General features: G+C 29.4%; 4 protein-coding genes across 7 annotated transcripts in view; 1 reads left to right on the top strand and 3 right to left on the bottom strand.

The window, feature by feature from the left end:
• The window catches only part of LOC113799849 (uncharacterized), a 61,971-nt gene that overhangs the window by 11,001 nt on the left and 25,586 nt on the right, over positions 1-25,384 (bottom strand). For 2 of the 4 annotated variants that reach the window (XM_075819695.1, XM_075819696.1), the window contains exon 2: positions 2,417-2,458. In XM_075819695.1, coding sequence (XP_075675810.1) covers positions 2,417-2,452 — 36 coding nt within the window. In that variant the 5' untranslated portion in view covers positions 2,453-2,458. Of the gene's footprint in view, positions 1-2,416; positions 2,906-5,410; positions 5,981-25,384 lie in introns of those variants that run through there. The other 2 variants (XM_075819697.1, XM_075819694.1) reach the window with 2 other exon arrangements.
• Positions 11,035-14,508, top strand: LOC113799848 (myosin light chain kinase, smooth muscle-like). The gene is made up of 9 exons (XM_027350544.2): positions 11,035-11,550; positions 11,624-11,830; positions 12,082-12,223; positions 12,315-12,478; positions 12,593-12,622; positions 12,682-12,834; positions 12,942-12,987; positions 13,110-13,199; positions 13,969-14,508. The coding sequence occupies exons 1-9, from the start codon at positions 11,423-11,425 to the stop codon at positions 14,104-14,106; spliced, it is 1,098 nt and encodes a 365-aa protein (XP_027206345.2). The 5' UTR covers positions 11,035-11,422; the 3' UTR covers positions 14,107-14,508.
• LOC113799847 (uncharacterized) lies at positions 14,459-17,450 on the bottom strand. Its single transcript, XM_075819693.1, has one exon. It carries the CDS (start codon positions 17,440-17,442, stop codon positions 14,512-14,514), a length of 2,931 nt encoding a protein of 976 aa, XP_075675808.1. The 5' UTR covers positions 17,443-17,450; the 3' UTR covers positions 14,459-14,511.
• Positions 17,787-25,384, bottom strand: part of LOC113799843 (putative tyramine receptor 2) — a 29,688-nt gene continuing 22,090 nt past the window's right edge. Inside the window, exons 3-7 of the mRNA XM_027350539.2 lie at positions 21,953-22,123; positions 21,563-21,752; positions 19,318-20,063; positions 19,146-19,247; positions 17,787-18,374 (exon numbers count right to left, since the gene is read on the bottom strand). Of these exons, the coding sequence (XP_027206340.2) occupies positions 17,930-18,374; positions 19,146-19,247; positions 19,318-20,063; positions 21,563-21,752; positions 21,953-22,123 (1,654 nt within the window). The 3' untranslated portion in view covers positions 17,787-17,929. The remainder of the gene's footprint in view (positions 18,375-19,145; positions 19,248-19,317; positions 20,064-21,562; positions 21,753-21,952; positions 22,124-25,384) is intronic.

Here is a 25,384-nt window from a genome sequence, read left to right as displayed (position 1 = left end):
ACAAAACAAAACAAGAAATTTTTCAATTAAAGATTGCGATGATAATGATTGTGTGATGTGATTGTGAAATTTGAAATTGATAAATCAAAGAATTCATATGGAGGGAGAGAGAGAGAGAGAAGATTGATTGTGATGATGATGATGAAACAAATTGACGATGATGATTGATTGGATGCGACAAGAAAAGTTTTGCTTGTTTGTGTGAGAAAATTAATGGAATTCAATCCATCTTTCAATGATGGTGATGGTGATGGCCAACCGATTGTCATCGAAAGATTGATAAAAGAATTGAATGGGAAAAAGAAAAACCGGAAGGAAACTAAATCATTAATAATCACCTTTTCTTTTCTTTTTTTTGCTTAACCATTCGTTAACAATCAAGGCGAAATTGGCGAAAGTGATCGAATCAGTGATAGGCGTGTGTGACTAATGAATAATTATCGTCGATTATAAATGGATGATGATGATAAAGCAGAAAGTGAAATCTAAGTGAATTTTCATCGAGTCTATTATCATCATCATCGAGTATCGATTGTCAAAAATTGTGAATCGTCCATCTCTCTTTTCATTCATTTTATTAATAGAAAAAAAAAGTTGTAAATAAATTATTTTTTTCGGATAAATTTGGTTCCCAATCTGATCATCATCATGGATACACCGGGCAGAGAAAGTGAGATTATTAATCGAAATTAGTTTTCTTTACTCTTCTTACGTTTACGCGAAAACTTTTCCTTTCATTTTTGCAATTCGGAAACTATTTTCGGTTAAGTAATCATCATTATCAGATTGAATTCAGATTTAGATTATGATGATGATGATGATAGTCATGATAGGGAAAAAAACCAAAATTCAATCAAGTTTCTGGTTTTTTCATTCATTCACTGACTTAATCGAGTTTTTACTCAAGCAAACTGGACAAACTTTGGAAAAAAAATCATGTCGATAATGATGATTATTGAATATTGTTGCTGGTTAATGGAGAAAGTAAAGTGTTAATAATCATTATTATATGATTACTATGATGATGATGATGATTTAATTATCATCACGCAATCTAAATCCAAGTTTCGGGATCAATCATTCATAAATTCTGTTACCAAATTATAAGCCAAACCAGAAATCGACTAATGATTACCTTAATGAGTGATTCGGGATTGACAATATCGTTCGACATAGAGGGACAACAACAACAACAAAAAAAACTAGGTCAACAAACGACGATATATTTGTTGACCCAACCACCGAAGTGACGAAGAAGAAGAAAAATGAATGAATTAATTTTAATAACTTTCGAAAAGATTTTTCTCTCTTTAAATCCATTTCCAATCCAATCAACAGGTCAGTTCATTTGCAAAAGAAAACAACAGCAATCCAATAAGATCAAAAAATGGCCAAACACAACATTCATTCATTCATTGATTCGTTCGTTCGTTCGTTCGTGATTTGGATTCAGAAAAAAAATTCAAATTTCTGAAATGAAATTTAAATTTCATTAAAAAATTAAAATAATTTAATTATTGTCATATCGTAATCATCATCAATGGATATTATACGATATCGATAATGAATGGTTTAAAAAAATGCAAAAAAAAAAATCAGTTCAAAATGGTCAGTGCAAGATGATAGTGGTCAGCGAATGGATTTAAGATCATCAATGACCTCATCATCATCATTATAATCATAATCAACGGGGATGAAAAAATCATCAAAATCTCATTCAATTCTGTATTAGGAAGCAAAGAAAAATTGGAAATTTAAGTCAAAAAAAATTGTCCAAAAAATGTAACAAAAAATGAAAATTGGATAATAATTTTTGTTCAAAAACATTGGTTGTTTTTTTGTTTGTAAATTACAGGAAATGTTTTTTTTTCGAAGCAAAACTAATCTAATCAAAAAAAAAAAAAACAACATTTGTCATAATCATAGACAACGTAACAAATTGGTCAACGACAAAAAGATGAAAATTTTTGAAAAATATTTTTTTGTCATTGATAATTTATCGTGAACGACAACAACAACAACAATTTTGAAAAAATGGGGAAAAGATGTTGAATATGACAATGTTGGCCAAATTCACAAACACAGTATTCAAAGAAGAAGAAAATTCTCATCATAGTCATGATGTTTATGAATTTTTTTTTGTTTTCCTTATCTTGATAAAATGATTAACGGTATCGTGTTTCTCTTTTTGTTCGTTGAAGACGAACAAAACTTTAGTTTTTTTTGTTCTGACCGTTTTCGTTTCAATTGAAAATTGAAAATCGAATCAAATCAATAAATGAAAGGGAAAAACAAAAATCAATAATGATCATTATGTGTCTATATGACTGATTGATTGATTGATTGATCAATCGATTGTGATGATGATAATAATAATGATGGTGATGAAAAAAAAAATATATATCAAGATTCTTACCTGCAAAATGGCACAGATGAATAATCGTATGATCATTATTGGATGTTTTGTTTTGTTTGATTAACGAAAAATTTTTTTAAAAAACAAATCAATCGTGAAAAAAGACAGGCAGTATTTTGTGTTTTGGGGCAGTGTCCGATTTCTTTTTCCTTTTTTCTTTTTGATATTTCAAAATGACGTTAGTTATGGACACACTTGAACATTACAGGTGGCATACAGGTGATAAAAAGAATAATAATTTTGTTGTTGTTGTTGATGCTGTTGTTGTTGTTGAAAAAAATGATAATAACAAGTACATGTGGGTAGGTGTTGATTGATTGATTGATTGATCAATAGACTTTTGTTTTTTGTTGAAGAAAATAAAAAATTATCACATTAAAATTGTTGTTGTTGTTGAAAATGTTGATGTGTAGTGTGGATGAGATACTTGAACGAGAAGTAAAAAAACTGGATGAAATTTTCAAATATTGGAATCTGGGCTTTGCTGTGCTGATGAAAGGATTTTGAAAGAAAAAGGAAAAAAAAGCAAAAAATAAAACGATTAGAAATGAATGAAAGTAAAAAAAAAATCAAACTAATTTTCATTAAAAATCATCATTATGATGATGATGAACTTCAAATCGATCATTCACAATTCTCTCAATCAATTCATTCATTCATTCGTTTTGGATCATTACAACAACAAAGAACATCAGGTTTCATCATCAAGAAGAAGAAGAAGAAGTTCAAAGGACAAACATCAATGATCATCAATAAATCTTTTTTTTTTTTGTTCAACGACAACGACAATTGTGTTAATAAAAAAAAAAGACAGGTTCTTCATTTTTTTTTTCTCAATCATCATCATTATCATCCATGTACAATAAAAAATAATCATGTCATGATGTATATTGATGGGCAAAATTTATTTTGGATGCGGCATCATAAGTTCATCATTATCATCAACATCAACTCATGTCTGACATTATCATCATCATCTTCTTCTTCTTCATCTTCTTCTTGAATCCCAGAAGAAGAAAATGATGGAAATGATGATGATGTCAAATTGAATTCATTAAAAATAATTATTATCATTGTTTTTTTTTTTGCATCCCCATTCGACACACACACACACACACACACAGTCTTATCGATTTTTCAACAAGCAAAAAAAAAAACCTATTGGAAATCTAATATATGGTGGACGACCGTTACGAACAAACGATGAAAACAATTGATAAAAAAAATATGTCCTGTCTGTTCGGTGTGAATTTTTCATTTTTTTCTTGTTTCCGATCGTGATTTGTCGAAAAGAAAGTAAGAAAGTAAGGAAAAAAAACATTGGCGATTTGTAAATTACGATTTTTGTTACATGTGTAATAAACACACACACACCGGCATCCAAATATCAAATTTTGTTGTACATTTAATTTTCACAACTGAAAAACAAATGAAACAAATCCAGTGGATGAGAAGAAGAAAATGATAAACAAACTAACATTATTATGATGATGGTCATTTTCAACAGCGAAATCAACGATTTCGATAGAAAAGAAAAAACTTTACGAAAAAAAAAAACTTTACGAAATCATCAATTTAAATTGGCCATCCAGTTGGAATCATCATAAACATTCATAATCAACAAGAAGTAATGATGCTGAAACAACAACAAACATAATAAACATAATAAAGTAATGATGAAAACAGAAACAGTAAAAAACAACGGAAAAAAACAATACCCATAACGTTTTTTATATTCAAATATGATGATAATTATGAATGACAGGCGAACGGAAATGAAAATGAAAAATTATCATCTCCCCCTATCTCTCCCCTATTTCTCCCCTCTGTGTGTGTGTGTGTTTGTTTTGTGAAAATTCTTCAATAATAATGATTATTAAATGTTAATTACTTGATCATTATTATTATTATTATCACTTTTGGCTATTTTTACATTGTCATTTCTACTAGAGTCATTTTTGGCTTTTTTTTTGATAACAAACAAACGAAAAAAAATTATGCACCCATTTTTTCTCTCCATAAAAATTATCATCATCTTTTCTTTCTGATTTGGAAATTTCGATTCGATGGATGGTCATAAAAGAATATGACTTCAAGAAAACAACAAACTTGAATTCTTGATTCAAAATGCATTGTAAAATCGATTTATAAGAATGTAAAATATCGAAACTTGTAAAAAATCGAAGCTTGTAAAAAATCTAATAAAATTTTTATAAAGGGGAAAACGAAAATACTCCACCCATATGATGATGATAATCATTATTTTCTTTATAACGTTAATTATCATTAATCACTTTTTTGTTATTAGGAGGAGAGAGATATTTGGAAGAAAAATGTAATAATCTTTTTTACTTAATTCAAATTATCATTTCGAAAATAACAAAACAACAGCAAAAAAAAAAATTATACACGATTTAAACACACACACACACACACGGATGCCCTCCCGCCTTAGTGTTTCCCTTGCATTGGCGGGCAGTGGCAACTTCTCCTTAGGACACACACACACACGGTGTGATTATATTTCACATTGTTTATCTATCTATGGTGGTTAAGTAAATCAGTTAAAATAGTGGTAACGAGGGGAAGAAAAAAAGTGATTTTTTTCATTGAAAATTTCAATGATGGCCAAAATTTTAATCATATTTCAATAATCAATCAATCGATCGATTGATCGATTATCTGGAGGAAAATTTCGGGTAATTTTTTTCTGTATCTATAGATAAATTGTTTGTTTGAGTTGTTACAGATAATAGAGATCATCGTAATCATCATTCGCAAAACTATTAAACTATTGTGATGATTGAGGATAATGATTATGATGATGTTAAAAAGCATAAATGATGATGATTATAATAATCTTGCCATTTTGTTCAGCAAAACAAACAAAACAAGCAAATTTCAAATGAATGAAAAGAAATGATCCCGGAAAAAATAAAAAGTGATGAATTTTTCAAAAGATGGAAATAAAAACAAACAAACCAAAAAACTTACAGATTACTTATTTGATGAACTTTACCACAATGAAAAAAAAACTTGTTGATTGATAAAAATCACAAGCACGAAGCAAAAAGCAACCAAGAAAAAACCTTGCGATCCGGATTCAAACCATTATTTCATCACTAATCACCAGTATTATACACACACAGAAACACGCAAATGCACAAAACACAGAATCACTTTGATATTATCCTTCGCTGATGTCGTTTTTTCAATGATGATTTGATGGTCGAATGGAATCGAAACACACAGATAAAATACAAAACAAACGAATCAATATTTTATATATGTATCAATCGTGAAATGCTTCTATTTGGAAATTGAAAATTAAAATTGAAAAAATTGAAATAGCTGGCGGTAGAAGATAATGATCATCAAATATATGAACAGTTTTGGATCATCATCATCATGTTGTCTGTGTGGTAAAGGCTATCATCATGATTATTATTGAATGAAGATGGTATCATTTGAAAAAAAAGGAATACATGTACCACACAGCATATATGTTATTTGGTCACTTTCATTTTTCATTTACAGGTAATGTGTGTACAGGTGAGAAATAATGAATGAATGAATGAAAATCAAGAAGAAGAAAAAAACACGTACAGGGGATAAAATGCACTTATTTTGCCTCTCTCTCATCTCACTCTCAAATATCTCTCTTTATCAAATAAACTTCTTCTTCATCACTGATGAAACAAGATTCATAAACAACAAAAAAAAATCATTTTAATTATCACTTTTTTTTTGCAGCAGCAGATTGGATTTTCAAAATCAAAAGAGATTTTCAATTGAGAAATATTCCCATTGATTGATCGATCGATTGGAATGATGAAAGAATTGATTTTCATCAACAACAGCATCATTTTTTTGAAACAGAAAAAAACAGGATTCCAAATTTTTTTTTTTTTTTTTGATGAAAAATCAATTCAAATCAAAAAAGATGAAAGAGAAAGTCAAATCAGAACAGAGAGAGAGAGAGAGAGAGAGAGAGAGAGAGAGAGAGAGAGAGAGAGAAACAATCAAGAAAAAATTGATCAAAGATAATTTTGCTTGTTTCGAAAAAAAAAATGTAATGAAAAGAAATATTGAGAGAAAAAAAATGGATCAAAAACACACCCACTGTTTTTTATTTCTCGGAAAGTTTCTCGTAGTAGTTATTGCCGCTAGTTTTTATCTTTATTGATTGATCAATAATAAAAATCATCATCAACAACAGCAACAAGATCGTCCAGATAGGAACTTGTTTTTTTTTCTGGCCGGGATTTTTATTCGTCGCCATAATCGATGTGATGTGAGAGAAAAAGAGAAAGTTTTTGCTGAAAATGACCATTTCAAGCATCAACAACAACAACAACAACAGCAGGTTATCTAATCCAAAAGACATGAACAAACAAACAAACAAACAGATGATGGTCAGCAGTTTTTCTTGCTTGCTTTTTGTCCATTTTTATAGATCGGAAATTAAAATCCGAAAAAATACACTTAAAAAACGTTTTTTTCCATATGAAATAAACCCGTGTTAAATCTTTCTAAAGCGATCTTTTTTTTTCGCTTTTCTCAAATATATTTCGTTTTGATGATTGTTGAGATTTTCTCACCAACCATCATCATCAACCTGGATGACCGTTTATGTGTATGGTCCTGGAACCATTTGAAAATGGGGGGGAAAAAAGATTCGCACTAACTAAAATGGGAAAAGCATCGTTTTGTTTTAGTTTTTGGCTATTTGTTTTTGTCTACCTATTGGTTTGTCCGACTAGTTTCTCTTGCTTTTTGTTCCATAGTGTAGTTTGTTTGCTGTTTCATTAATGTCTTTCGACTATATGATTATCTTGACTTCTTTTTTTTTATTTTGAACAGGAAAAATAACAGTTTTTTTCCCTGAGTTTTTTTTTGATGAATAAATTGAAATTGAAATGAATTGATGTGTATATACAACACTTGTCTTTTTGTAAATTATTATGAAACATATTATTCATTCATTCATTTTCGTTTTGGTAAAAGTATCAAGTCTATATTTTCAATGAATCAATCCATCAATAAATCACCGGAAAACAAATCTAATCTTTGTGAATTTTTTCTTATTTAAAAAAATTTATAATTTTTTTAAAAAAGAAAAAAAAACACATTAATCAATTGACAGGTAGACACACAGGTAAACACACACACACAACAGGTGTGTGCGTCCATTAGAATAAAAAAAAATTAATCCATAGCTTTACATTACATTTTTTTCTGGATAACCATTACTTGAATTATAATCGTAATCATCATTATCATCAAAACTCGTTGAAAACATGCCTGAAACCAAACATGAAATTGCAGACAACATTTTTTTTTGTTTTCGTTATCGATTTTGAATTGAACAATGTGTCAAGAAGATTACCCGCAGAATACGTTTATTTATGAACCTTATGATCCTGTTTTCTCATAATTAATTAATTAATCTGAAACACCTGGCATATCGATACTTTGCCATATATGCAGATCTGCATCATCGAATGAGGATCATCAGGATCAAATCTTTTTTTTTCAAGCCATTTTTGGTTCAATGGCAAAAATAGAAATTTTTTTTTCGAAAGTGAAAATCAAAAAAACTTTCATTTTTTTTTCTTTATCAGAAAAAAATAACTGATGCTATTTTCGGCTATTTACACTCACACAGTCAACATGAATTATGTCATTTTTTCTTTCGTTTTGGGTAGCTAAAAATGAATAAAAAACAAACAGCAAACAAACAAATTGATACTAAGCAGGTAACATCAATGTTTGATCATTTTGGAATGTAAAGTTTGATTTGAATTGCTAATGTATTTTCTCTTTGATTTCTTTTTCTCTCTTTCTCTGTCGTTGTTGTTGACATCTTTGGATTCGAATGTTACATTTTTCTTTTTTCTTCGTTTTTGTTTACAAAAAGTCAGAGAAAAAAATCATTTCGTTTAGATGAGCTAGGTCATATCTTAATAACGATTATGTTGATGATGATGATGATTTCGAAAATCATCAGTAAAATTCAAAGTTTTTGAATGATTTGAAAGATTTTTTGGATTTGCAGAAAGAAGGATTCGCGAATCCAAACGAAAAAAAAGTGTCAAACATAGTAAAGAGAGAAGATATTTGATATGTATGTTTGTTTCATTGGAAATATGATAAATCGATTGACAGTGCGGTCAGACTATAGCAAGTCACTAAAACGAAAAATAATAATTAATAACCACCATCAAGAGAGAGAGAGAGAGAGAGAGAGAGAGATGATTAAAATAATTAAAGAAAACGAAGTTTTAAATCATCATATCAGATCACATCACATCACACATACTATGTGTGTGATTGGGGCATCTGTCATCATATTCTCTTTTCATCAAAACTGAATCGCGATTTTGTTCAAATTGATTTTTAGAAAAATCAATCAATCATAATCCATTTGGAAGGAAAGAAAATTTCATAATCAATACTTATGTGGCGCCATCTTCTCGTCGTTAAAAGAGAAATTTTTAAATAAAAATCAAATCGGTTCAATTTTTGAATTGAATTGAAAATGAAAAGCAACAGCAGCCGCATCAATTAATCCTGTTTACAATATGATGATGATGATGATGATGACATTGAAGCAAACAAACAAAACAAAAAAATGTCACATGCATCATCATCATCATGCAATAAACATCTTTTATTGATGCAAACAAAAACAAAATCCCGAAAAATAATTCTGCAGATTCTTTGCCATCATTTTTATGGTTATGATTTGTTTGCTTGTTTGTTTGCTTGTTTGGTTGTTTATAATGATTGTCATCAATCAATCGATCGATCGATCGATCGATGTTTAGGATTGGAATTTTTTTTTCTCCTCATCAAATCAAAGCAACAAGAAAAAAAACCGGAAGATTTAATTAAACATGTCAAACACACACATACGTCTTGTGTCTTTTTTTTTAACGAATAAAACAAAGAACAAAACGAAACAAAACGAAAGATTTCATCAAGCCAAAAAATTCTCTCTCTCTCTCTCTCTCTCTCTCTCTCTCTCTCTCTCTCTTTGTTTCCCTACATAAACAATCATTATTTGAATGAATTGTGTGTGTGTTTGATGATTTGTATTAATCTTTTTTCCACACACAAAACAAAACAAAACAAAAAAACAGAATTTTCTAACAAATTCTCCACTAAACACATTATGTGAAAGAATGTTTAGCGTGTTTAGTGTGTTTGGGTTGAATTTCAAGGTTTTCAATGGAAATTCAATTTTTCCATTGCCAATGCAACACAGAGCGAATAAAATATATTGATATTCACAAATCCTGACGGAAAGAAATTTTTCGTTTTTTGTCTTTTTAAAAAAACTAGCTTTTCAACAGTCATACAGTGTGCGAGAGAGAGAGAGAGAGAGATTAGATTGAATTAGATTAGGGAGAATGGAAAAGATTTTGTCAAACTTTTTCAACATTTTCATTTTATATTCTTGGCAAACGATATGATCTTCTTCTTCTTTTTTCATTTTCAAAACATAAGTCATAAAAAGAGAGAGAGAGAAGGAGATAAAATTTACAAACAAACATCGAGCAATAACAAACATTATGAGAAACAAAACGAATGACAGAATCCTCATCATCATTTATTATCATCGCTTTGCTTTTCAGCATTGTAATGAAATAATAATGATGATGATTATGATTGTAAAGACTCATTACTTTCGAAATATTTTCGAAGGAAAAATGTGTGTGTGTGTTTTGTTTCTCAAAAATGAAATTCTTCTTTAATTATCTTCTTCGTTTTTTTGTTGCAAACAAAAAGATTCGAGAATGAATGGAAAAATTTCATTCATTTTCATCATCCGAATCTGTTATAAGGCAATCCGATCATCAATGATGTGTAATCATCACATCACCACTGCATCATAACACCAGTTGCAAATTTAAAACTAGGCTTGCGTCCAACAGTTTACATCCACAGCCGCTACTACCAAAAAATAAATAGTTTTCAATTACGGAAACTCTAAAAAACGATCTTGAAAAACAAACGAAAAAAAAAAAATCAATTTTGTGAATGGATATTACCACCACCACTATTAACACCACCCACTCATCATATAATGACTGCCAGATTTTTTCTTTTCCACCACCATCATCCTTGAATCCAATGAACTTTTTTTCTTTTTACTTTAATTCTTTAGCTTAATAGATTCTGTTTGCTAGATGGATGGATGGATGGAAGGAAAAAACCTTGATTTACAAAAAAACAAACAACTTTTTTCTTTTTTACATGTTTTGATGATTGTAAATAAATAACATGGATTCTTTCTTTCTTTCTTTCTCGTCATCAGTTGTTGTTGTTGTTGTTTATCATCACCATTAACATTTTAAAATTCTTGACCTTGTTATAATCATCATCATCATCGTTGTTGTTGTTGTTGTCGTCGTCGTCGTCGATGTTGTTGTTGTTTTTCGTGTTGTTTTGGTTGTCACCGAATATTCTTCTTCTTCATTTAAAATAATTGGCAATGATTCTTTGATTCTCTGATTCTATGATTTTGTTTGGTTATCAACAACAACAACTTTAGCTTTCTTCTTTCTTGATTCTTTCTTGTGATTCTTGTTTTGTTCATCGTATGTCTGTATTGTGTATGCTTGTGCTCGATCAACTGAATCTTTCCACTCTTTTGTCGATTTGTATCTAAAGATTTTTGTTTTTTGGGTTGCCTTGTCGTCGTCGTCGTTGTTATCAACGTTTTTCTTTTCCTTTAATCTCTCTCTCTCGCTTACAACATTTATTTTGTGTTTGTTATGTGGACACTTGATTGAAAATCTCGATAAATGTCTGTGTTTGTGTTGTGTGTATGTGCGTTTTGGTGATAACCAACTAATCCGACAAAATCAATATCAGGCCAATACAGCTTTGATTCGCTTGTTTTTTTACTGTTTTCGTTTGTTTTTTGCAATGATTTTTTTCCATTGATTTTTGTGAATATATTTAAAAAACAAAACCAAAAACCAAAAACCAAAAACAATGATTTACGTAGATGAAACTGATCCGGTGGATGATGAAAATGAAGAACCACCATTTGAACCACGTAATGTTTGTGTTAAAAAAACCAATCCAACTTGTGAATATACATTGGGCGAAGAATTGGGAAGGTAAAACATCCGCAAAAATTCTCTTTTTGAAAAATTGAATTCACCATTAATCAATATTTCCAATTAAATCCAGGGGAAAATTCGGTGTGGTACGACTGTGTTTTGAGAAAAAATCCAAAAAAAAATTAGCCGCAAAATTTATTCAAACAACATGTCAACAAGATCGTAAAGATGTTGAACGTGAAGTTGAAATAATGTGCGCATTACAACATCCACGTCTTTTACAATTATATGATGCATTTGATGATGGTAAAAATCAAATGTGTTTGATTATGGAATGGTATGGATTTGAAAAGTAAAAATCAAAAATCGAATCAAAATCGAATCAAATCAATCAAACTTAATCAATAACATAACCTTTTTTTTCAAAATGATTTGATTTGTGACTTTGTTTTTGTAAACTTTCCCCACAAAAAAATGAATTAATGAATATTTTCTTTTTCACCCCAATCAAAAATGTTTGGACTTGATTCGATCAATTATCAATTATCGATGATCGGTGATCAACAATCCGAAATAATAATAATCCAGTGTTGAAGGTGGTGAACTATTCGAAAGAGTTATTGATGATGATTTTGTATTAACAGAAAAAGCATGTTCCATATTTGTACGACAAATATGTGAAGGTCTTGATTATATTCATTCAAAATCAATTGTACATTTGGATATGAAAGTAAGTTAAAAAAACATATTTTTTCACTCCTTTTTTACTTCATTAAAACGGAATTCTCTTTGCTAATTAAAAATTATTGTCATTTTTCAAGCCGGAAAATGTATTATGCGTTACACGTACCGGTAATCGTATAAAATTAATTGATTTTGGTTTCGCACGACAATTCAACAAAGGATTACAGGTAATGTTCGGTACACCGGAATTTGCTGCACCTGAAGTTATTAATTTTGAAGATGTTGATTTTGTAACCGATATGTAAGTTGAAAAACGATTGATTGATTTGAATCGATAATTGATTTTGCCACACAAAAAATTTAACGAATCTTCATTTTCTCCTCCTTTTTTCCAATTAAATAACATGATGGACAGGTGGGCTGTAGGTGTCATCACTTATGTTTTGTAAGTTTTCATTTGATCGATTGATTGATTTTCATTGATTTTTTTGTTTCCATTTAAAGATTATCTGGTCTATCACCATTCATGGGCGATAGCGATCTAGAAACAATGGCCAATGTAACAAGAGCTGTTTATGATTTTAATGATGAATCATTTGAACCGATCTCAAAAAATGCTAAAGATTTTATTTCAAAATTATTGGTCAAAGATAAAACGTATGTGTGTAATTATTATTTCTTTTAAATCAAATCATGTTTTTTTTATTAATTATTAATCATTTTTTTCGCTAATTAATTTCATAAAAAACAAACAAACGTTATAGCAAACGATTAACAGCTGCACAAGCATTGAAACATCCATGGCTAAAGGTAAAAGTAAAAAATGTGTTTTTTCCCCATTTTTCTTGGACGCCTGGCTTTTTACAAATCTGATTTTTGATTTTTTTCATTGATTTTCTTTTTCTCCTTGGCCCCTCTCTCATTTGGTTTAGACACGAACGAAAAAATTGAAACATGAACCAATGGATAAATCATTGGATAAGAAAAAATTGAAAAAATTTGTCATTAGAAGACGTTGGCAGGTAAGAAGAAGTTTTGTTTTTGCTTTTGTTTTGACGGTTTTCATATATTGTGATAAATCAATGATGATGGAATATAAGGAAAAAGAAAATCCAAACAAGACATTCATCGTCGAGACATTTAAGACATTCCAAACAAAAACAGAACAGACACAGGACAGGATAGATAAATATGACATTGATCAAACTGATTATTCATTGGAAAATATCATTGGGAAAATATTTTAGAATAATTTCAAGTACACAAAATACGATTAGGATGATGATGGGCGTTATAACAGCTAGCTAGTTTTGTACAATCAATATTCAATAATTTTTCTTTCTTAAAAAAACTCGAAACTGTTTGCACTTGGGAAAAAAAGATTTTTTAGTGTCAATACAGTGATTGAGAGCAAGAGAAAGACGAAAGTAAAGTAAAGTAAAGTAATTTCGAAATAGCGCCCCCTTCCAAAAGAAAAAATCAATTAATTATTCAAGATTAGTGACAAGTTTGTGAATTTTTCGATTTTGGATTTGGATTTTCTTTGCTTGCTTATCATTGATCGTAGACATTTGTTTTTCTTCAAATGTAGACTTGTGTGAATGAAATGTCTAATATAACCCTTTATGTTGATTATATGGTCAACATCTACCTGAGGTTATTGACCGACGAATAAATTTCGGCGGAACTAAAAAAATGATCAAAAGTTCATATGTTGATCATTGCGATGATGACAAACAGCGAGTACTAAAGTGTTAAATTTTTTTTTCTTTCTTTCTCTTTTCAACACAGAAAGCTGTTAATGCAATATTAGCATTACGAAGAATGGGTGCAACAATCGATCTACCACCATTACCGATTGCATCGATACCTATACCGAAAAAATCAACAACAACAACAACACAAAAAACAGGAAAAGCAAAAGGCTAAACCAATCAATCAATCAATCAATCAATCAAGGGTTAATGAAACTCTATTCATTACTCATCATCATCATCATCAGTATCATTATCATCATCATCTTTGGACATTTTACAACAACAACAAACTAAAACGAAAAAAATAAAGCTTATCATCATCATTATAATCATCATCATCAACATACCTGGAGACATTTACATAACAAAAAAAAATTCTAGTCTTTCGTTTTCGAAATAACACACAAATAACACACCTATCCACCCACACACACACATCATTGATCGATAATCAATTCATTTTTTCAAATTTGTAATTATTGATTTGATCTTGCCTTCAATCAATCAATTGATTGATTGATTGATTAAGTTTTTCAACAAAAAAAAATTGTATTTATTTATTTTTCAAAGTTAACATTTAATGCATTTTTTCTTTTGATCGTTTGATACGATTTTGTTGTTGTTGCGGTTGCGATTGTTGTTGTTGTTGCGATTGTTGTTTTTTTAAATTCAATTGAATTTGAATTTTACCTGAATGTGGTTGTTGCTGATGTTGATGATGTACAGATCCAGATTTCATTGATTTTGGTATCAGAACACTTGAACTTGGTACTAATGCATTACTATCCATTACTTCTAAACTTGTTATACATGCTAATATTGATGATGATCCACCACCACCACCACCACCATCATCATCATATTCATTATTAGCAATTTGACTTGGTTTCCATCTACTAATACGACTTAATTTTGAAATATTCGATGAATTCATTGATGTTTCAGCTGTCGATAATGATGATGTTGATAATGATGATGATTTTTTCTTTAGTTCATTATTAACAATCATAAGATTTAGATTATTAAAACGACGTTTTAGATCGGAAATTTTTACACGTAAATCACTTGATTGAAATATTGAATTTAATATTGGTAAAAATGTTGATGGTATTTGCATTGATGTTGGATCTTTTTCCTGTAATTTAAATGTTGTCCATGATAATTCAGCTTGTTGATTATTATGTGGTACGGTAAATGGATTTTGTTGTATTAAACAATAAAGTAAAACAGTACCAAAACTCCATATATCAACCAAATAACTATCATATTTTATATTAAAACATTCCGGTGGGAGATGATTCCAAAGATGTTCACGTTCATCTTGTAAACCACGATGTCTTAATGTTGGCCGTCGATCTAATGGATTCCAAATAAAACATGCCATTTCAAAATGACCAAGCTTTAAATTTGTATAGTGATTATCAACATAAATATATTCTGGACGTATATAACGATGTGATATTGCATTACGTGATAAATAATCAATAACATCTAATAATTGTGATAATAATTGTTTCAATTGAATGATTGATGGCCATATTGATCGACAATCAATGGATGAAAATATTTTTGCCAATGAACTATAATTACAACCACCACCACCATCTTTATTATTATCACCGGTAGATGATGATAATGATTCATAAAACAACAGCAAATGATTTGTTTGTTCAATTGTTGTACGAAATATTTCGATTAATCGATGTATATGATTCGATACAATCGATATTAATGATATTTTGGTTGATGATGATTTTTCTGTTGTTGCTTCATGTTTTTCAACACAACTACCACCACCATTATTATTATTATCTTTAGGATTTTTTCTTCGTTGTTTCATTATTTGTCTACTTAAATATTTCATTATTTTACCACTTTCATTAATAAGTATATTTTTATGACGATTTGGTATATAATTTATTGGGAAAATTTTTACCAAACCAATTTTCCATTGTTCAAAATTCTCTAAATGATTTTTATTCTGATTGTTAACGTCCAAACAATAACGTGATCTCATATAATAATCATTTATAAATGATGAATTAAATTCATCCGTAAATGATTCATTACGTTCAATACGAAAATGTTTTTGTTCAAATAAATGTTGTTCATTTTCAATCTGTTGATATGGTTGTGTTGTAAATATTGTTCGTACGGCGGATGAAAATTCCGGATATGCTAGTTGAATTTTCGATAAAACAGCACCAGTTTTTTTCAATTCTTTTTCATTTGTATTTAGATTTTTTTTCAAATCAATACGATAATATGGTCGTTTTGATTTTAACCCTGTTGTTGTTGCTTGATCAGTAGCTGTTGTTTGTGGTAATAAACGATGATCTGATTTTAAATCAAATACAGTCATACGACAATTTGATTCTTGGAATATATCATCCAATAATGTACGCCATTCTTCCGGTATTGTACGTCGTTCCCAACATGAATGCCATATATTTAAATGATTATAATCATCATCATATTTATCATTATCAAATGTTAAACTAAATGGATTATTTTTAATAATAAGCAAACATATTATTGTACCAATACTCCATACATCAACCATACTTGCATCATAATTATCCTGAAAACATTCTGGTGGTAAATGATCTAAAAGATAATCTTCAATCATATCATTTGGTAAACAACGTTTTGATTGTAGTATTGGTTGTTGATCTTGATCGAATGAATGAAAAAAACAAGCCATATCAAATCCAGTTATCATTAATCGATGATTAACATTATTATTATTATTATTATTACCGCCACTAACATTAATCAGAATATTTTCTGGCCGTATAAAACGATGTGCAATACCACATTGATTTAATGATTCAATTATTTGACATAATTGTAATAACCATTGTTTTATATTATAATTTGTTAATAATATTGTTGTCGGTGTTGTTGTTGTTGTTGTTGTTGTTGTATCATTATTATTATTATTATTATTATTATTACCAATATTATTATTCCATAAAATATGTAAAAGACTTGTTGATAATGATATACGATCCATAAATAAATAATAACGATTATCATCCTTTTGATGTACAATTTGTAATAAACGATGTACATTTAATTGTGTTTGTTGTTGTTGTTGTTGTTGATAGCGAATAAAACGCATTATTAATAAACTTTCTTTTAACCAATATTGTCGAAATGATTCAGACATACGATCAGTATGTACTATACGGCAAAAGATTTTTATCGATTTTCGATGTTTTTGTTGTGGTTGTTGTTGTTGTTGTTGTGCCAAATATAATCGACTATAAACAGTATTAAATTGACCAACAATACTATATTCTTCTTTTGATTTTAATTGAAAATATCCTGATAGATTTTTCAATTCATCTTCATTATTAATTTCAATATCACTATTATTAATTACTGTTGATTGAATAGTGTTGATAAAATTTTTCAGACGTTTTTGTTGTTCTTTAACAAGAACATCACGTAATTTTAAATCAACTATACGTCGTTGATGTTCATTGCAAATTTCTTCACCCATTCTTTGAAGTTCTTTGCAAACATTAATAGAAACAAATTTCAACAAACATTTCATTTGTTTTATTTTCATTCAAAATGATTGTTTTTTAAAAATTCGAATGTAGAATTTTCATTTTATTTAATAAACACCGAATCTAGATGGCAGCACTTCCATCAAATTTGAAAAAAATTCATTTTAAAAAAATTCAAATCAAAACAAAACAATTTCTGTTATTGTCGGTATAAGCGGGTGTGAAATATAGCCAAAAGGCCAAAAATTAATGAAAAATTTTGAATGGAAAAACATTTGAATTTGTAAATTGTAAAAATGATTTATTTATTGCTTTGCTTTATTTCCGTTAATAATGTTGATGTTTGTTTGTTTGGTGTGTGGGGGAGTGTTTGCCATTATTTCATTTCATTTCAGGTAAGTGGGTGGATGTGTGGTAGGAGTGTCTGTTTAGTTTATCAATTTTTGTTTTTTGGCAGAAAATCATTAATAATTGATATCAACTGCTACCACCATTGTTATCAGCAAGTTGTTGTTGTTGTTGTTGATGATGTTGTTGTGCATGTAAAATAATCCAATTAGGTGTTTCGGTAGCATTGCTTGGCGTACGAGTTAAATAACCCGGTGTTGATGGTAATGGAATTATATCTAATGCTGTTGATGATTGACGTGCTGGTCCACCACCAGCGCCACCACCACCTTCATCCGTATCGATCATAAAACCAAAATGATGATGTTCATTGATTCGTTTTGTTGTTCGATGACCACCAGCGCCAGTGCTGCCACCACCACCAACATGACGATGTGATGCATTAGAATATTCATCCAACATTGTATCACGATCAAAATTATCATTATTACAATGTGGCATACAGAATAAAACACGTTTAAATGCCATTTTAAATTCTTTATTTAGATAAGCATAAATGGCTGGATTTAGTGCACTGTGTGTAACAAATAAGAAGAAAAAAAAACAAAACAGTCATTTGAATCAAGAATCGATAGTATCGATACTTAGGGTCGCACCGAATATAGCCAAAAATCAAAATAGCCACAGCCCAAAAATAGCCACAACCCAAAAATCGCCATAGGCTAAAAATCGCCACAAATTAAAAATAGCCAATGGAGAAAATAGCCATAGCCCAAAAATCGCCAATGGCAAAAATCGCCACAAATATTGGCGGTTTGGCAAATTGACAGTTAGGTTTTCCTAACGGAAAACCTAACTACCCATGAAATTAGGTTTTCCTACCCGGAAAACCTAATTTCAGAAACCTAAACTAAACTACCTAAATTAATTTGGAACAATTAAAAAATCAAATAGTGTTCCAGAAACACACAAAAACCTAACTTAACATGCCTAAATCCATTTGGAACAATTAAAAGACCAAAGGGTGTTCCAGAAACACACACAAACCTAACTTAACCTGCCTAAATCCATTTGGAACAATTAAAAAACAAAAGGGTGTTCCAGAAACACACAAAAACCTAACTTAACCAAACCAGAAACTCAATTTCCCATCATTTTCATTATTTTGGCTATTTTTTCCTATGGCGATTTTCTCCATTGGCGATTTTTAATTTGTGGCTATCTTCTCCATTGGCTATTTTTAATTTGTGGCGATTTTTAGCCTATGGCGATTTTTGGGCTATGGCGATTTTAGGGCTGTGGCGATTTTTATTTTTGGCGATTTTCGGTCTCCCCCGATACTTACCTATTAACATAACCTAACCATGTAATACCGGAACGTAATTCATAACTGATATTACATTGATCACAATAAGCTGATATAACGTACATTATAAAAAATGGTAACCTAATTTTAAAAAAGATAAAGATAATGAACGTCATTTGTGAATCGATCAATCAATCAATCAAAAACTAACCAACATAAACAAAAAACACCCATAACAATTCCTAATGTACGAATAGCTTTTGTATCTGTAATTAATTGCCGTGCACGTCTACGTAGACTACGTTCAACATGACGTTTGGATGTTTCCAATGATGTTTGATCAACTAAATGATGATTTTTTGCTGTTGTTGTTGTTGATAATCTACCACCACTAACAACACCAGTTCCTCTGGAACTAATAGCAGCCAATTCAGTAAGATCCATACTACTTGAATAATTTATTGTTGTTTTCAATGATTGTTGTTTTGTTGTTGTTGTTGATGATAATGGTAATGATAATTTATTTGGTGAACAGGATTCATCTGCATCATCATCATTATTGTTATTAATTTGATTTACATTCAACAATGAACTAAAATGAAAATGAACATTTTGTCCATTTGATTTGTTAATTGTTTCGGTTTCTGCTGCTGTGGCTGCTGCTGGTGTTAATGTTATCGATGTTGGTGTTGTTGATTGATGTTGTAACAATGTTATCGGTGCCATTGGACAATCAGATTTTCTTTGTTGCTGTGGTATTGTGGTAGTAGAGGTAGTAGTAGTAGTGGGATAATTCATTGAAAGAAAACCATTTTGTCGTAATGATTGTTCCAATTGTTTAATTTCTCTTGATTGTCTTTCAGCAACCAATAAAATACGTAAATAAACATAAAACATTATTGGTAATGGAAGATAAAATGATGTTAATGATGATATTGTTGCATAAATACGATTTACCTATTGATCAATAAAAGAAATTGGAAAAAAGAAGAAACAAAAACAAAAAACAATTTAGAAACAAACAAACAAAAACAAAATCTTATCACAGGATACAAATAATAATGATATTGTAAAGCCAGCTGGTGTGTGTGTGTGTGTGTGTGAAAAACAATGTCAAAATTGTCATATTTTTCTTTATGTCAGGAACACATCTGGCTGTTGTCGCTTGTTATTCAAAACACACACAGAATAGAGAATACAGAATACAGAATGTATCAAATTTTATCAAGATTTTGTTTTTGTTTTTATTATTCATTGGAAAATCAGATATGTTTCAGGTGTAAAAAAACCAATCATTTTTCTACATATGTAAGAATTCATTATTGACCATTATGTGATGTTATCAATAACAAAATTCCTTCGTAAACATTTCCAATCATATTTCCAATCGATAAGTTAAAATGTAAACAAATCGATGACTGAAAAAAAATATTATTACTTTTTAAATCTCTCTTCACAGAGAGATTGTGAAGATTTGATATTTGTTTATTTGATTTAAAATCAGTCGATAAAATAAGAAAATGTCAAGTATACTATTCTGACTAACTATCTATCTAATTCAAATGTGTCAAGAATTTGTCAAGAAATGAAAAAGAAGAAGAAAAAAAAACCAAAAACAAACATTTCATATATGATGAAGTGGACTTCTTGGATTCTATGTTTGGTTCAATTTTCTCAAACAACATTATCATCATCATCGAAGATATCAATATTTTTTCAAAAATTTCAAAATTTATTACATAAACATTATCAATATATTGATGATATCTATACATAATCTTATCATTTTCTCTCTCTCTCTCTCTCTCTCTCTCTCTCTCTCTCTCTCTCTCTCTCTCTCTCTCTCTCTCTCTCTCTCTAATATTATTTATTAATTTCAAAATTACTTTGTGTAATTTTGAAGAAACTAGCAGAAGAGAAAAAATTCATCATTTTCATATTAATTTTACCGAACCAAAAAAAAACGTTTATTTTATACATGTTTTTTCCTTCTTTTACTTTTTACTTGGTTGTTTGTTTGTCAATCGATGAAAAAGAAAAAAATAGGCCGAAAGGGATTTTTTCGATTATCAAAAAAAAAAAATTCATTTTCAAATGTTTGTCACACTTATATAGTATGGGAAGAATATTTTTTTATGATTTTAAAGAAATCAAAGAAGAAGAAAATTCTTGTGCAAACAACATTCTACGCCGTGCACACCACACACACACCACACGTTTTTATTGGATAAGAACCAGCCAGACATTAAAAAAGGAAAAAAATTTATCAATAAAACATGGAGCCAAACATGGTTCCATCAATAAAAAAATGATAAAATAAAATTGAATATCGTTAAAATAGTCGAAATGGTCGAAATAGTCGAATTATCTAATATAATATGATGTATCAAGTTCTCAAGAAAAGTAAGGAAGGTTAAATAATAATGATGATAATAATAATAATAAAAAAAACTTACATCAAGTCCACATTCGTTAACATATTCAAGTGTAAATATATTAATCGGTCCTTGTGAATGATACCAACCGGAAAATATTGGTATAAATGATATTGCAGCTGAACAAAGCCATATGCTTAATATACAACAGAATAAACGTCTTTTTGATATTAATGAACGATAACGTAATGGACGTGTTATTGCCCAAAATCTACACAAAAAACAAAACAAAAAATTTGACCATAAAGCAATTGAAAAACAACAACAAAAAAAAACATTATTATCAATATTTGAGGACTGTAATTTTGGGGAAATTTTTCCGGAAAGAAAATTAATTTTTTTTTTTGGTTATGCGAGGGTGGAACTGATGCATTAAAAAAATAATCCTGGAAATTTTCTTAAAAAACTTACCTATCGATTGCAACACAACATAAATGTAATATACTTGCTGTACAGCACATAACATCACATGATATCCAAAAATGACATAATACTGGTCCCCAAGGCCAAAAACGATATAGATCATAAACAACAGTGAATGGCATTACTAAACTTGCAACAGTTATATCAGCTATTGCTAAACTAATATTATCATCATCATCGTTATCGTTATTATCGTTGTCGTCGTCGTTATCATCATCATTATTATTATTTTGGGCACCAAGAAAAAAACATCGAAAGAAAAGAGAAGAAAAGAGAGATTAGTTTTGTTTGAAATGAAATGAAATGAATGGGAGAAGATTGGCAAAAAAAATTCGTGAATTAATGAAAAAAGAAGAAAATATTTTCGTATTTTGTCTTTTTTTGTTTGTTGTTGTTTTCGTTGCTAAGACAAGCTTAAAACACAATGAATGAATGAATGATTCAAAGAATGTGGAAAAAGCAAAACAAAGAAAAACAATTAATCATTGAATTGGTTTTTATCATTGGCAGCTATTCAAAAAACAAAAAGATTCGGGAATTTTTACCGGAAATAAGATGCATTTATTTTTTTCCCAGAAAAGATTCCCTCTAAAAAAATGGAAAAATGAAATTCAATCATCGATCAAAAACAAAAAGCAAAAAACAAGAACAAAAAATATCCGGTCATAAAAATTGTACACCGGCTATTTCGACTTTTTCTGGTTTTTTTTTTTTTGGTTTTCTAGCTTCTGGTTTCTGGGTTGTTTTCCTGGTTTCCAATCATCATTATTCATTTCGATCTATGATTATAAATTATAAGAATTATTTTTCGGTTGAAAGAAAAAACAACAACAAAACATTATACAGAAAATTATTGCATAGAAAATTGAGCTTATTATTTCGTTTGGCTCCCGAGGCGTAATACCTAATACACACACACACACTATAAACACTATTCAAACCTTAAGAGAAATTCATTATTATTATTATTGTGAATGAATGAACGAACCGAGTAGAAAATGAAAATGAAAATTAATCAGAAATAACAGCATCCCCCTTCACCCCCAAAAAATGAATGAATGGTTAAAAATAGAAAAATAAAGAAACGATTGGAAAACCAACAAGAAAAAATTTCCAAACCACATCACATAACATCGAAATTCTAATTTACAATGTAAATATTTGTAAAATTGATTTTTTGTTGTTGCTTTTTTTCCGGTGCAAATAGTGAATGAATGAATTTTCATTCCAGAGCCTTTCATATATAATCAGAAAAACATCTTGACATTTTTTTTCAAAGAATAATCAACAAAAGGGTTAAAAATTTGATAAAACAATAACAGATATATCAATTCTTCACAATCAAATCAACAGCAACAAAATGAAATGAATTTCAATGATGAAGGTGGCGAAATTTTCAAAAAAAAAATTGTTTCAATTGAAATATGTAATGTGTTTGTGTGTTGTTGGATGTGTTCCCTGTGGGCTTCACAATTTGGCTAAATCTGACATCATCATCATGATGGCCGAAATCAGTGCGAGAGAAAAAAACCAACCGATTGGGAAATATTTCACTGAATTTAACACTGCGTTTTCAGTCATCATCATTGGAATAAAGCTTCTGAACAGATCCTGAACAATATCCTCTTCATTGTCTTTTACCATTTGATCCACTAGATCCATTCAGCAAACTTGCTTGCCTGCCTGCATGCCATCAAATAAATGTTTGAAATTATAACCAATGTAATAATAATGAGTTGCAAGAGGAAAATTTCCAGAAAGAAAAATTCCAAAAAAAAACACCTATTCCATCTTTGAACAAAAAAAGAAAAAACCCAAAAATAAAGATTTGTCAATATTTGTCTTTCTACATTTTCTTATTTCATTTATTCATTTAAAATTCTGTGAAAACAAAACCAAAACAGGTAACATGGAATAATAACTAGAGCAGGTAACATGGCAAAATAATAATAACCACAACCAACCATATCGATTCTTTTCGTTCATCATTGTGTCATTGTGATGCTGATGATGGTTATTGTTATGAAAAACGAAAAACAAACATTTCATTCATGTTGGAACACATATATATGACGAATGAATGAATGAATTTCCATTTACAAAGAAATTTCCCGAAAATATTGATAACAAAAAGAGAAAAAAATGAGAATATAACCAAAAAATGAGAATAATAACAAGGGAGAAATTATTACGAAACATTTTTTTTTCTTTTCGTTCGAAAACCATGTGTAGGTGGATGAATGTGAACAGGTAAGGTGTTTTGCTTCTTTTACCTGTTCGGAAAATAATGAACGAAATAATAATAATAATGATTACCCCAATTACATAATAATTATATATCAAACGAATGTGATTATCAGAAAAATATGAAACAAAAAAATGAAACAAAATTCAAATAAAGATGTGAAATCTTTCAATTTTCTGGAATTTTCAAAGGAAAATTTTCCCTGTCAAAATTCTACTTATAGGAAAAACAAGAATCGTGTGATTTGCGATCGTTGATAATAAGCATAATTCCCCATATGTGTGTGACGACAAACACGAAAAAAAGACATCTTTTTCTTTCACCCAGACTATAATTATGTACAAGGTAGATTTTATTCTTCAAAGAAACAAAGAATAAAATCTGTCAATCTAAATTGCCTCAATTCTTTGCTTCAAATCATAATAAATCATAATTTATATAGGAGAAAAAAAAACATAAGGAATTTCCAGGTTTTTTTCTTCTTCTATTAATTTTCCAAGGTATCCAGGGATGTGTATTGCTTTTGCTCCAGTTTCTGCTACTGATTCTGCTGCCGCAGCCGTTCCATTAAAACCATCATTTTTTTTTGTCTTCAAGTAGTCTTGCTTGTTCTGAGAGAACGTGCAAACTATCTTTTTTTTCCAAAAGAATCAAGCAGAAAAAAAAGCAATTTCGCTTTTTGCATACAAAAAAAATTTAATTTCAATTTTAAATTTTTCTCTTCTCTTTCTCATCACCAATTCGTCATTTCTTATCTTATCTCGAATTGAAAAGAATTGTCGATCACACATAACCAATGTATTGAAGCGGAAATATTTCCGAAAATAAAAAAAACGAACTCAGCCAACCGATTTTTATCGAAAAAGATTCTCGTTTCTAATGCCAATCATCATCATTGTTGTTGTTGGAGCATCGTTTGAGCATCCAAAAATGAATAATTCATTCATGCAATTATTCACAAAGAGAGAGAGAGAGAGAGAGAGAGAGAGAGAGAGAGAGAGAGAGAAATAAAAATTTTCAAATCGATTCTAATCATAATGATAATAATAAACGGGATTTGAATTTGAATTTTTCAGTTTCTCTGTTTTTCATCATCATCATTGCCATTGTTTTTGTTGGGAGAAAGAAAACTTCCCAGAAAAAATATTGATTAAATTTAAATTTTAAAAAAACAA

Source organism: Dermatophagoides pteronyssinus, unplaced genomic scaffold (genome assembly GCF_027571235.1).
Source record: "Dermatophagoides pteronyssinus isolate colony J.1.1.1.1 unplaced genomic scaffold, Derpt_VIB-CSIC_2022.12 sq0004, whole genome shotgun sequence".
In the NCBI taxonomy this organism is placed as follows: domain Eukaryota; kingdom Metazoa; phylum Arthropoda; class Arachnida; order Sarcoptiformes; family Pyroglyphidae; genus Dermatophagoides; species Dermatophagoides pteronyssinus.
Note: the sequence above shows the minus strand (reverse complement) of the source record. Positions and strands in the feature narration are given on the sequence as shown.

Excerpts from the sequence above, each read along its gene's own strand:
- LOC113799848 (XM_027350544.2), top strand. The coding sequence starts at position 11,423 with ATGATTTACGTAGATGAAACTGATCCGGTGGATGATGAAAATGAAGAA. Across the intron at positions 12,835-12,941 it reads TTATTGGTCAAAGATAAAAC|CAAACGATTAACAGCTGCAC; the intron begins GTATGTGTGTAA and ends CAAACGTTATAG. Across the intron at positions 12,988-13,109 it reads TGAAACATCCATGGCTAAAG|ACACGAACGAAAAAATTGAA; the intron begins GTAAAAGTAAAA and ends CATTTGGTTTAG.
- LOC113799847 (XM_075819693.1), bottom strand. The coding sequence starts at position 17,442 with ATGGGTGAAGAAATTTGCAATGAACATCAACGACGTATAGTTGATTTA.